At 48.8% G+C, this 13888-nt stretch overlaps 1 protein-coding gene across 14 annotated transcripts in view; it reads left to right on the plus strand.

Annotated features, from left to right (window-relative positions):
• The window catches only part of map7d3 (MAP7 domain containing 3), a 33456-nt gene extending 19571 nt beyond the window's left edge, over positions 1-13885 (plus strand). For 10 of the 14 annotated variants that reach the window (XM_013133672.2, XM_013133675.2, XM_020045957.2 and 7 more), the window contains 11 exons: positions 3414-3556; positions 6398-6528; positions 6638-6930; positions 7560-7686; positions 7772-7952; positions 8026-8130; positions 8229-8276; positions 8447-8606; positions 8949-9126; positions 10460-10722; positions 10849-13885. In XM_013133672.2, coding sequence (XP_012989126.2) covers positions 3414-3556; positions 6398-6528; positions 6638-6930; positions 7560-7686; positions 7772-7952; positions 8026-8130; positions 8229-8276; positions 8447-8606; positions 8949-9126; positions 10460-10722; positions 10849-10856 — 1637 coding nt within the window. In that variant the 3' untranslated portion in view covers positions 10857-13885. The remainder of the gene's footprint in view (positions 1-3413; positions 3557-6397; positions 6529-6637; positions 6931-7559; positions 7687-7771; positions 7953-8025; positions 8131-8228; positions 8277-8446; positions 8607-8948; positions 9127-10459; positions 10723-10848) is intronic. The other 4 variants (XM_010906071.2, XM_013133676.2, XM_013133679.2 and 1 more) reach the window with 2 other exon arrangements.
• Positions 13886-13888: the final 3 nt, after the last annotated feature.

The following is a 13888-nucleotide window of genomic DNA, read 5'->3' on the forward strand; positions in this document are numbered from 1 at the left end:
ACCAGATTTGCTCTACAGTAATGATCTTTTATTTTTTAGGTGTGTGTGTGTGTGTGTGTGTGTGTGTGTGTGTGTGTGTGTGTGTGTGTGTGTGTGTGTGTGTGTGTGTGTGTGTGTGTGTGTGTGTGTGTGTGTGTGTGTGTGTGTGTGTGTGTGTGTGTGTGTGTGTGTGTGTGTGTGTGTGTGTGTGTGTGTGTGTGTGTGTGTGTGTGTGTGTGTGTGTGTGTGTGTGTGTGTGTGTGTGTGTGTGATGGCAAGTCCTCAAAAGGAGGTTGAGAAATAGGAAAATGCTGCCCCTATTAGGGTGTTCTGCTGGGCCCAGTAAGGTTAAAGTCTGTTTCTGCCTGAGGGATTTGGTTTATCTATCAATCAAATGTATTTATAAAGCCCTTTTTACAACAACAGTTGTCACAAAGTGCTTTTACAGATACACCTGGCCTTAAACCCCAAGGAGCTAACAACAGTAGTGTTGAATTTCAGTGGCTAGGAAAAACTCCTTAAGAAGGCCACATTTTAGGAAGAAACCTAGAGAGGACCCAGGCTCAGAGGGGTGACCAGTCCTCTTCTGGCTGTGCCGGGTGAGATATTTAAGAGTCCAATTGGAATAATTAATACATTTCTCTGGGCTAAATCCAGAGGCAATTTGATTTTAGACTAGGTCAGAATTATGACCATGTGGACAAGGACAGGGACAGCAACAGGCCCCCCAAACCAGGTAATCCGCAGGTGTGGACCAGGACCTCATCTCCTCCTAAAATTTAAAACTGGAGGAGACTGAGAAAGTTAGTAGTGCATTCCTCATATCCCCCAGCACAATAATATAGCAGCGTAACACCTTGGAACTGAGACGGGGGGGGTCCGGTGACACTGTGGCCCTACCCGGGGGAGGCCCCGGACAGGGCCCAACAGGCAGGAAATCAATCCACCCACATTGCCAGGCATCACCCAAAGGGACACCCACCAAACGCAACCTCACTGAATGAGGGCCAAGAATTGCCAGCAGCGTACAGCCCAATTGCACAAGTGCGCAACAGAGAGTCAACCACAAGCCAGTGACTCGTACCCCGAAAGGCATTGGAGGGAGGGCATCCCAGTGGCGACGAGAGCCAACCTGGCAAGACAGCAAGGGTGGACAGTATCAAGCCTACTGGTCACCTTCACGCCCCCGGGCCAGGCTACACCTAATTATAAACCGTGCTGTAGAGATGAGTTTTTAGTAGACACTTGAAAGTTTGCACTGAGTTTGCATTTCTAACCTTAATTGGCAGATCATTCCACAGTAGTGGAGCTCTATGAGAAAAGGCCCTGCCTCCGGCTGTTTGTTTAGAAATTCTAGGTACAATTAAAAGGCCTGCCTCTTGCGATCTAAGGTTACGTGTAGGTATGTATGGCTGGATCATTTCAGCAAGGTAAGTAGGAGCAAGTCCATGTATTGATTTATAGGTTAAGAGTAAAACCTTAAAATCAGCCCTAACCCTAACAGGCAGCCAGTGTAAAGACGCTAGGACAGGAGTCATGTGTTCAAATTTTTTGTTCTAGTTAGGATTCTAGCAGCCGTGTGCAGCACTAATTGAAGTTTATGTATTAGTTTGTCTGGATAACCAGAGAGAAGAGCATTGCAGTAATCTAGTCTATAAGTAATGAAAGCATGGATTAATTTTTCTGCATCAGTTTTTAATTGCAGGGTCAATTCCCATTAGGTATGGTGTTAGAATTGAGTTGAATTTAAGGTTCTGGCTTTACCGGTTGGGGTTGGTTGGGAACACTACTTTGAAGTTAAGGTTAGGTTTGGGGAAACATGGACTTTGTTGTTTTCTGGTCCCCACGAGGGCAGCTCTACTCAGCGGTGTGTGAGTAGACTGTTGGCTAGTGTGACCGCGGAGCGTTGGGGAACAGGCTTTGAGCTAAGCTGCTTACCTGTGGGCCCAGCGAGGCTGGTTGCGTGAGAGAGGGAGTGTTGTTGTCCTCCTACTGGTAACTGCTAATGAGCCCAGGGAATGCACTAGTCTGGGTGTCACAACTCTGTGGTGCAATACTGTCAGAATACTGTATCTGAACCAGTGGTAGATTCTGGGATGTGTTTAGTTGACTCCTGGAAACCCGTTGGCCCTGCATGTTCCCTGGTGGCTGGTTGAAAGACTCTGGGAGGCCTGTTTGACCTGATATTTGCCGGGTTTCGTAGCAACTTGATTGGATAGTCGTTAAAACAACAGATGAAGACACACCGGTTAGTCTAATTGGTCATATCATCCATCTTGTGGTCTGAAAACCAATTGATGTGATTGGTCACTCAGAATTACGCTGCATGTTTAAATACAGGAAGTAGATTGAAACAGCTTGTCCATTACCTCCATGCTGCTGCTCACTCAACCAGTCTGGATGGGGCCCAGCCTATCTGGGATTTTGGCATGCCAGGGTGAGATGGAGAGATCCCATGGATTTAGGGATTATCACTCTTAATTCCCCAATCTGACACAGCCAGCGCCCAGATACATTAGTAAGAATCAGAATCGCAGAACATTTTCCACTGGCTCACTTATCTGACTGGGGACGGCATGCTGGTTCACCCATTAGCAGCCGTTTAGAGGAGACTGTGGATTTGGCTGTGGATTATGAGTTGACTAGCCAAGTTAGTGAAATGTGCTGGTATTCCATCAGATTGTTGATTCACAGAATGATCTTTTTAGAGTTTTTTTGACTAATCAATTTTAATCTGGAAATAATATTGTGTTACATACCAGGCTAAGCCAAAAAGCACTGTCCTTAAAAAAACAGACAATTCTGGAAAGCCTAAAATGACCTCATTTTGTAAAATGAATGAATGTAATTAACATATTCCCATTAACCACACCCCAGCAGGCTTCACTGTTGTTTTAATGTGATGGTTTGTGGTGATGCTAGATGTGGTGGTTTGTTTGATGTTTGTAGATGTGATGGTTTGTTGCTGTTTGTAGATGTGGTGGTTTGTTGCTGTTTGTGGATGTGATGGTTTGTTGCTGTTTGTGGATGTGGTGGTTTGTTGCTGTTTGTGGATGTGAGCTCCGTCAGCTGTGCTACATCAGTTGGTAGGATTTTCTGATGTTGGTGGTGGTGTGTTTGTGTGTGTTCTCTGTGGTAAACTGCTTTCTCACCAATCAGGGGATGCCAGCTCATCAGTCTCCTCGTCTCTCCGTTTCCCTCCGTCAGCCTTTCCCCTGCCAGCCTCGCCCCGACGCTTCAAAATCCACCCGTGTGCAACAAGTGCATAATCTAACCCTCTTCCTCTCTTTCCACTCTCCTCTTTCTCCTCTCCCTCCTCTTTCTCCCTCCTCTCCTGTCTCCCTCCCTCACCGCTGCTTTGCTCACCTGACCCTGCTGCTTCTCCCTGCTCTCCCATTGGCTGGTTTCCCGGCCATGACCGTGTCCTTGACCAGAGTGTCACCTGTGTCCTCGCTCAGCCTCGGCCGTCTCTGTGCCGCCAGGGCCTCGAGGGCCCCTACGGAGCCGCAGCATCGACCGGCAGAAAACCGCCACCATGCCCACCTCTGCCTCGGCAGACCAGCTCCAGCCCTCACCGGTGAGACCTCACGACTTTGGAAGAGCCGTTTTGGCATTGTGGGAATGTACATTGTGAAAATCCAACGGGCTGTGAGTTGTAATGTTGTCAAGTTACTTTGGGGCAGGTATGGTATGTGCTGGGATTTAACACTGATTGGTCGGTTTTGATGTTCCTGACATCTTGCTCAGGTATCGTGCTTTATCCACGTGTGGAAGCATCTGCGTTCATTATGTTCCTCTACTCATGAATTCAGGGTTTTCCTTTTATCTGTCACCCAGCTGTGTTTCGGAGTTAAATTCAGATGATTCACATTATTGACTTAATATTAACAGCCTGTGGCGATGGATACATACGTGATTTTAGCTTTCAAAGTGAAAACCTTCTACATCCACACCATCAAACTCACTTTCACTCAGGAATGATCAGGTGATACGTTGGCATATAGAGGCCATCTGAGAGCGTGTTGGATGGCGTTTCTGTCAGCCACCAGGATGAAGTTACAGGAAGGAGCCTGGTGTTATTACACGATAACACTTTCCATGCCTGCAGTTATACGCTGTTTGAAAGATTAACCCTCTGCACACAAGGCACCGATTTAAATGTCCACGTCCCGGATCATTTGCCTGTCAAAGCAGCCCTGTAGATTAGTTATCCAATTGTCTGTGATACTGATCTGAGACCTGTTATCTCAGGATCCCACACCTCAAAGTCTGTATTAAATGCCTTTGTTGTCAAATGTAAAGGGCTTTGCTCACTGGAGGAGAGGGACCAAGCTTTGCCCAGTGGCTACAGCCTGGCTCTCTTCCTCCCACCCTGACCGCCCTCCATCTGTATGAAGGAGCACTATTGTCAGAGACAGAAAGACAGGAGACCACGACAGGCTGAGTACTGTAGGGAACCAGGATCGGCTGGGTCAGGCCATGCTGAGCAGACCCAACGCACTCTGAACCTGGGGCTCCTTCTCAGTATCCAGACGTGTCCTTGTCCCCTTGGCTGCTTTCACATTTTACCCTCACTGACTGACTGTAAAGAGCTCATTCCCGGTAGGTGGACTCCATCTTGTTTTGAGCAGTGTCTGTCTGTTGATCGGCATGGGGGGGTTATGTGGAGAAATCGTTCCATCCAGTGTGTGCACGTTAAGGGAGACGTAGCAGAGTGTGTGTCAACACAGGAAGTCTTCAGTGTGTGTGAATGTGGAGGGTGATCTGTGTGATGACATGGCCGTGAAGTGGCAGCTATCTCCCCCCTCCCTCTCTTCTGGTCCCCTCCCCACACGTCCCGAAACAAAGAACTACCACGCAGTTCATCCGCTTTGTGTCTATTCCCCACAGAAAGCAAGTAGGCCAGAAGTAAAGGCATTCTGGATTCTGTCTTTTACACTGTGGCTTTAAAATGGCTGTTGCCCTACAGTTATTTTAGGTTTGGCGTGTGTCAATTTGTTTTGGTTCCAGTTAGATGACCTTGCCATGCCGGTCAGCATGTTTTCCAACGCAGCATTAAAAATAGATGAACCTGATGCAGCCGGACCCAGAGTGTAACGCTGCGGTGCTGTGATGTCATTAGATCCTGAGGTGTGGAGGCTGGACCCACGGTGTAACACAGTGATGTCATAAGATCCTGAGGTGTGGAGGCTGGACCCACGGTGTAACACAGTGATGTCATAAGATCCTGAGGTGTGGAGGCTGGACCCACGGTGTAACACAGTGATGTCATAAGATCCTGAGGTGTGGAGGCTGGACCCACGGTGTAACACAGTGATGTCATAAGATCCTGAGGTGTGGAGGCTGGACCCACGGTGTAACACAGTGATGTCATAAGATCCTGAGGTGTGGAGGCTGGACCCACGGTGTAACACAGTGATGTCATAAGATCCTGAGGTGTGGAGGCTGGACCCACGGTGTAACACAGTGATGTCATAAGATCCTGAGGTGTGGAGGCTGGACCCACGGTGTAACACAGTGATGTCATAAGATCCTGAGGTGTGGAGGCTGGACCCACGGTGTAACACAGTGATGTCATAAGATCCTGAGGTGTGGAGGCTGGACCCACGGTGTAACACAGTGATGTCATAAGATCCTGAGGTGTGGAGGCTGGACCCACGGTGTAACACAGTGATGTCATAAGATCCTGAGGTGTGGAGGCTGGACCCACGGTGTAACACAGTGATGTCATAAGATCCTGAGGTGTGGAGGCTGGACCCACGGTGTAACACAGTGATGTCATAAGATCCTGAGGTGTGGAGGCTGGACCCACGGTGTAACACAGTGATGTCATAAGATCCTGAGGTGTGGAGGCTGGACCCACGGTGTAACACAGTGATGTCATAAGATCCTGAGGTGTGGAGGCTGGGTCTCTGTGTGTATCCGTCATTCATCCACCTCTACTGTTTCCAATGTTCTCCTGTGTGATTGCTTCATAGTTTATGAAACAGGAATGGTAGCAAACAGCGTTGTTCTAGTGGAGTCACCCTGCCGATGACCGTTCTGTGGGGTTGTGTGTTAAAACGGGTGGAGCCTCTGGAGCTTCAATGCCGCAGTGTGGAAGATTAGCGCTGGCAACCTTTGACTCTCAAATCTTTTAGGAGTTGCTGCAGTGAGACAGGGCTCTTGGATACTACGAACTAAAATTGCTGTGTTGTATAGGCAGACCTCAGAGTTCAGTGCTTGGAGTCGGTGTCCGTGTCTCCCTAGAATCTGTGCAAATATAGTGACAGTGTGAGATTTGTAGTGTTAAAACCCTTACCTCACATTCAACCTTAGGTAGCCTTAAAAATGTAGCCACGTATCTTTTGTCATGTCTCTATACCATTACCGATGTATTTGAATGCTTTAACTGCTCTCTCTCTTTGTGGAACGTCAGAAGGAGAAGAGGTTCTCATCGCCTGGAGGGAAACGCCCCGCCTCGCCCTCCAACCTCAGCGCACGCAACCGCTCCCCCTCTCCTGCCCCCCTCCCCGCCAGCAAGAGACCCCCCTCCCCCAGCGCTGCAAAGTAAGACCACCAGTCTGTCTCATCCCAGGAGATATAACGGTCTCTGTGAGGGGGGGCGGTATCTGTGACAGTTTTGGGGATAGTTGATGTAACTGCCTCCCCTTTACAGGCAAAGCCCCCGGAATCGTCCCCCGTCCCCTGGGGGTGTAAAACAGCGCCCCCCATCCCCTCAGCCTAGCTCGGCCAAATCTCAGTCTCCCCAGCCCGCCTCTGCCAAGCCCCCGCCCATTCAGAGGCCGGCCCTCACCCCCACCGGGCCTCCCACCCTACGGAAGAGGGACTCCAAGACCAAGGATGTCTGTCCTGTCCAGCCTCTGGTGCCCCCGCCCCCCGAGACGCTCCAGGGCTGCACCACGCCCGGGCCCACCAACACCCCCTCCAGTAAGACCAAAGACAAGGAAGGTGAGTACTGAGGGCCTCCGTCAGGTCAGGGGTCAGCTACAGGATGTCCTGACGTAGGTTTTTACATGATCTGTGGCTCATTTCCCATGTTCCACCACCCAGCCCTCCTGTAGTTCATTAGTGAGGGAGGCTGGCGTGTCTGTAGCTCGTCGTGTCGCGGGCGTGTCTGTAGCTCGACGTGTTTCGGGTGTCCCTGGACTCACTAGAACTATACAGGTCTCATTCAATAAGGGAAGACGAGGGGACAAGTCGTGTTATTGTTTAGAGGCAGGATTTAAATCCCAGCTGGAGTTCCGAGCCTCTGGGCTCTGGGAGATCTGGCGCCCCCATCTGGTCAGTGTGCTGCGGTACTGCTCCGTAGCTCCTGGCTCTCATTAGGACCCCGTCTGCTTTGGTAGGAGGCACACAGCTCTTTATGACCAGCAGCCACAGAGACAGTCATGTGAAATCTGTTCTCACACTCTGTTTTTCTCTTTCATATCCTTATCTCAGATTTTAGTGTCTGCCCTCTCAATGCCTCTCTGTTGTATGCTAGGTGTCAATATGTGTGGTTCCTCAGTGATCCCATGTTCTCTGTTGAATATGCCGTCAGTATTGCGACGTGTGTTTGTGTGGTTCCTCTCGGTCAGACAAGTCCATGGCGGGAACCAACTCTGCAGCAGAGGCAGCCATGATCCTGGCCGAGAACCGCCGCCTGGCCCGGGAGAAGAAGGAGAGAGAGGAGGCTCTTCGAGTGCAGAGAGAGGAGGAGGAAAAGTGAGGAGTGGAAACGGCGCCACTGGAACATTCCAAGGTCGTGTCTCTCTGTCGTGGGGTGTTTACCTCATATGTCTATCTGTAGGCTGAGGAAGGAGGAGGAAAAACGCTTGGCTGAGGAGGCACGGCTTAAACGCCTGGAGGAGGAGAAGAGGCTGGCAGAGGAGAGGAAGAAAAAGGAGGAGGAGGACGCTCTTATGGCGGAGGCGGACAGAGAGAGACTGGAGGCAGAGGAGGCAGTGAGACAGGCAGAGCTACAGAAAGAGGTAGGAACACACACTGACAGTATTGATGATGGTGTCATTGATTGGTTCCTTGATGATGTTTGTCCAATCCCAGCGAGAGGAGGCAGATGCGCGGGCCGCTGTTGAGGCAGAGAAGGTCCGTGTTGAGAGGGAGAGGATCATGGCCCAGAACCAACAGGAGCGCATGGAGAGGAAGAAGGTAAGATCATCATCATCCTCTGTGTCACTGTGTTTAACAGCAGTCCTTCAACGCAACAGTCCTTCAACGCAAACCCACTGTTGTCTTTCCGCCTGCAGAGAATTGAGGAGATTATGAAGAGAACAAGGAAAGGAGATTTGGACAAGGTGAGTTGACATATTACAGGTTGTAATATCACCATGACAACATGCTTTTATAAGAACCGTCACCATGGATAGGAACAGGTTGGGCCTTGCTTACACATATTACACATTAATAAATGTGCTTATATGGAGATGTTAAATATCTAAATTTTGACCTCATGTTTCCTCCATAGAGAGACGGTGATGAGAAAGGCATGCAGGATGAAGAGGGAGATGAAGAGGGTGACGACCAAGGAGACGACCAAGGAGACGACCAAGGAGACGACCAAGGAGACGACCAAGGGGACGACCAAGGGGACGACCACCAGATCATCTGTGATGATCCAACCATGGGTAGTTGTCACGGACTTCAGTCTAACCCCAGATAACAGATTTAATGGGATCACTGATCAGTGCATCGTTTTACTGAAACCCAAAGAAATGATTCAATAACGTTTATCTACAGTTAATAGTGCTGTTTTATTAGAATTTTTACATTTTATACTGTCCCCGAAATGATGTTTGCCAACCCTGAAGAAGCCGTGGGCAGCTAGGTGCTCTGGCCTGGTGGCCGGGTGGGGGCAGGGCAGTAATCTGAATTACAACGCTGCTTTCAAACGGAAGACAAGGCAGTACTTGGTCAGAGCTGGTCAGCGTCTAGGGTCGCCCTCACCGTGAACTGCTCCATCTCCACAGGGGACCTGACGGAGACCACTGACTGGGCCACGGACGTTGAGGTGGATCAGGGGCGTGGCCTGACTAGCCAGGAGCCAATGGGAGAGCGGGAAGAGCCGCTTGGTTGTGTGAACGGGAAGCCGGAGGCTGACAAGGAAAACAACAATGGGACCAGGCCTGTGGAATCTCTGACTGTTAGGTACACACACACACACACACACACACTTCTGTAATGTACCCAGCTGCAGTGCTTCTCCTGTAGGATGTACACTCACCTAAAGGATTATTAGGAACACCTGTTCAATTTCTCATGAATGTAATTATCTAATCAACCAATCACATGGCGGTTGCTTCAATGCATTTAGGGGTGTGGTCCTGGTCAAGACAATCTCCTGAACTCCAAACTGAATGTCAGAATGGGAAAGAAAGGTGATTTAAGCCATTTTGAGCGTGGCATGGTTGTTGGATCCAGACGGGCCGGTCTGAGTATTTCACAATCTGCTCAGTTACTGGGATTTTCACGCACAACCATTTCTAGGGTTTACAAAGAATGGTGTGAAAAGGGAAAAACATCCAGTATGCGGCAGTCCTGTGGGCGAAAAATGCCTTGTTGATGCTAGAGGTCAGAGGAGAATGGGCCGACTGATTCAAGCTGATAGAAGAGCAACTTCGACTGAAATAACCACTCGTTATAACCGAGGTATACAGCAAAGCATTTGTGAAGCCACAACACGCACAACCTTGAGGCGGATGGGCTACAACAGCAGAAGACCCCACCGGGTACCACTCCTCTCCACTACAAATAGGAAAAAGAGGCTACAATTTGCACGAGCTCACCAAAATTGGACAGTTGAAGACTGGAAGAATGTTGCCTGGTCTGATGAGTCTCGATTTCTGTTGAGACATTCAGATGGTAGAGTCAGAATTTGGCATAAACAGAATGTGAACATGGATCCATCATGCCTTGTTACCACTGTGCAGGCTGGTGGTGGTGGTGTAATGGTGTGGGGTATGTTTTCTTGGCACACTTTAGGCCCCTTAGTGCCAATTGGGCATGGTTTAAATGCCACGGCCTACCTGAGCATTGTTTCTGACCATGTCCATCCCTTTATGACCACCATGTACCCATCCTCTGATGGCTACTTCCAGCAGGATAATATCACAAAGCTCGAATCATTTCAAATTGGTTTCTTGAACATGACAATGAGTTCACTGTACTGAAATGGCCCCCACAGTCACCAGATCTCAACCCAATAGAGCATCTTTGGGATGTGGTGGAACGGGAGCTTCGTGCCCTGGATGTGCATCCCACAAATCTCCATCAACTGCAAGATGCTATCCTATCAATATGGGCCAACATTTCTAAAGAATGCTTTCAGCACCTTGTTGAATCAAAGCCACGTAGAATTAAGGCAGTTCTGAAGGCGAAAGGGGGTCAAACACAGTATTAGTATGGTGTTCCTAATAATCCTTCAGGTGAGTGTAGGTGCTGTGTGTGTTGGTAGCCCTGTCTCATCTGACTGTCCCTCCAGCCTCGGGACCCCAGGTGGTCTGGTGGGGTGCTCAGAGTTCCAGAACGAGGACAACATGGAGTCACCGGGTCTGAACGGAAAGCCCGGCCCCTGGAGCTTCGAGGAGCTCATCGACCTGGGAGTCAACGCCAAGGGCCGACCTGTCATCGATGCCGAGGGACGGAACCAGGGCATCATGGACCGCGACGGGGCCCCTGACGGGCCAGGACTTACTCCACTCCTCCCCTCCAGTCAGCCCTTAGAAGCCCTGGCCAGTAAGACCGGTAGAAGCTTAGACTAGGGTTAATAGTGAATGGACTGAAACCAAACTGCATGTGGTTTGTTGTGAAGGCCAGTGAATACCTTGGTGGATATGAAATGTTGACACAACTGTCTGTGTTTCCCTGTAGAGATGTGAGGCAGCATCCCTTCAGCCTGTGAGTACTGCACTCGTATAGTTCCTGTCCAGCTGAGTTCCAGACCCACTTACCCCTCCGCACGCACGCACGTACGCGCGCACACACTGGACCCCGGACCCCCCGGCTTCCAAGTCTGGACCTCCTCAGCCAGAGGAGGCACACAGGAAGTCAGATGGGGTCCTCTGAATGCAGAAAAAGGCTTCAGGGAAAATGTCTGCGCTCCTTCAATGTGCTCATTCCCTGGGGTCATACTCCGTTTGAGGGTCACTAGTTTTTTTTAATTTGAATTTGTTCATACTGTTGATATTTTTTTTAAGTGTTGGGACAGGTTGTGCAACGTTGTAATTTATACGATGGTTTCTTGGGTATCCCTAACTACTGTTGTTGTGTTTAGTTTTTGTTCCGGTTCCATTGTGTCTTCAGTATGCTTTGAGGCGTGGTGGGTGGGAGTTCACAACTTGTCACAAGGGATTCAGAAAACCTGCCAGAGGTTAAAGAAATTGTGATTGTGGGTGAGGCCGCCTGGGTCTTGGTCCAGACATCTTTTCAAACACCCTGGCTCAGTTTTCCTGTCTGTTTCATCTGTCACCTGAGCTGCTCAGAGCCCATCAGCTTCCCTGCTCTCTCACCCCTCACCACCAGGGGGCCCTCATGTTCAAATCAAACAGTTTTATTCAAATGATGTGACCTACGTTTGTAGGAATTCAGAAGGTAAACATTCGGTTTAATGAATATCTGTTCAGGGAAGTTGATCTGTTCCTGTTTAGGTGAATGTCTTTATATGTTAACGTGTTGTCCTTTAACATTTGTGTGTGTATATAAAGTTAATTGTTAGCTAACTCATATCAAATTGTAATTTAACAGCATCCTGAGCGCTGAGGTGTGACTTTCAACCCCAGCAATGACTGCATGAATCTATACTCTCAACATATGAATGACTATAGCCCATAACGGATGTGTGCGTGCGTACGTGCACTACTAGTCCGGAAACAGACCTTGAAAGGTTTGAAGTTCACTCTTATACAACAACTGTTCTGTCGGTCTCTCCTGTCTGTCGGTCTCTCCTGTCTGTCGGTCTCTCCTGTCTGTCGGTCTCCCCTGTCTTTCAGTAGCTGTCTCCATACTCCTTGTTCCAGTGCTTCTCCTCTACTTCTGACTGACACAAAAAAAATAACTATACCTTGCTGCTGCTTTTATACTTTACCTCTTCTGGCAAAAAGCTAACATTTCAATTATTTTTTATAATGTATCAATTGGCTGTTTGTTTATATGTATGAACGTGTATTTCCACTTACTATAATCAGTATTAGACCAACGCCACTGTGGTTGGATCTGGAATAAGGGTGTCTGTGTATTCTAGTGTTGGTTGTGTTTGACTCTTTGTTAAGGTTGCCAGTGTTGTGGACCTAAGCTCTGTTCCAGGTCTGATTTTGGTCACCACCATGGCTGGGTTAGCTCTGATCCTGGACTGCTGGTCCCAGATAGTCACCTCGATGCACTGCTAATGACTTCGTCCAGGTCGGATATATGAAAAACGTCCGCCTGAGCCGTGCTCACCGGGCACTTGATGATTGTCTGCAATTTGGCAAGGATTCCACTAGGTTGCGCTGTTCCATTGCTTTGACTTGTCTCACACACAATAGATCAGCTCAAGCGTTGAGGGACAGGAACTGGGCGTTGGTGAGGTGTTGAGGCGGTCACACACGGCCGTTTAACCGCTCCGGTTGCTGGGGAATCAGCACTGTAGGTTGATAAGGGGGTTCTCTGTGTGTTGACCCAGAGCGTTTTGGGAGACTGAATGTTTTTGCAGGGATGCCATTTCAAGTTTGCAATAGGCCTGTTAACAGGGACTCTGGTCACCGCCCGACTCTCCTCTGTGTAGCAATAATCTGCTGAGTCTACCACTAAATGATTGTGACAGGACCTCTGAGTTTTTGTCTTTGCTGGTGTAGTTCTGTGTTGTCTAAGGGTTGTTAAGGAGCTGTGTGGGCACTTGAGTTCCCTATGCTTGAATCATTCAGAGGTTTGCGGCCCGTTTCCACTAAATCCAGGGGCCTCCCCCCACATTTTAGTTTTTGCTCTAGTGATGTACAGCTGATGACGATCGTGATGATGGCATGGCGATGACCTCATTATTTCAGTCAGCTGTGTGTTTCTGGGGCAAACAACAGAACATGGACCCGTGGAAGGCCCCAGGATGGATTCTGGGAAACCCTGCTTTATTTCCTGCCTTATGACTGGACCGAGAGGTCTTGCTTTGACTAATAGGCATGAAGAATGTTCATTTGACTAAACAAACAAGCCCTTAATTGTTTAACATGCATCTCTGTCGCTCTCTGTTGTTTTAATGTACAAACTGTTTTACTGTTTATCGCAACATTAGGCGCTTGTCTCTGTGGGAGGTTTGCCACTTAGTGGTTTGTAAAGCTTTGGATTGACCTGTCAGTAAGACGTGAAGAGGTTCAGTATGGTGCTGGAATACAGACGTTTCCCCGTCTTTTGTCTCTCATCCGGACCCTTCTTGACAAACGCGAGTCTATTCCCAGGGTCACTGTAGACGTGTCTGGTGTGGAATGGGCTTGTTCGTTGGTCAGTGCTACGTGGCTAATGTTAGCCACACGTCCGTCTCAGACGAGGCCGTTGCATGACCGTCGCTGCTGCCAGACCAGACGTCCTGTGGTGGTGTTCAGTCCTTCCTGTGTCTGTGGGCTTGAATACCGAGCTAACTTGATGTTCTCATGACAGTGAGTCGTTATGACGGTAGAATAGAAAGGTGCCTTAGGTTGACAAAGGGTTGTATTTTTATTTTGTTACAATTAATTAATAGCTAATAAAATGTGGCGTGTCTTTACCTCGGCCATGACAATCATTCTACCTGACCAGGGCTACAGTGTGAATATGAATTGCTTTCTGGAGGCTCTCCAGACCCTAACCCAAGCTCTGTCCACAAACTATATTTGTAAATATATCTAAGTGTACTGAAAAGATATGTACTGTTAAAAATAAAGTTTTGCAAATTAAAAAGGGATAG

The sequence above is a fragment of the Esox lucius genome, chromosome 4 (genome assembly GCF_011004845.1).
Source record: "Esox lucius isolate fEsoLuc1 chromosome 4, fEsoLuc1.pri, whole genome shotgun sequence".
NCBI classification, from domain to species: Eukaryota; Metazoa; Chordata; class Actinopteri; order Esociformes; family Esocidae; genus Esox; species Esox lucius.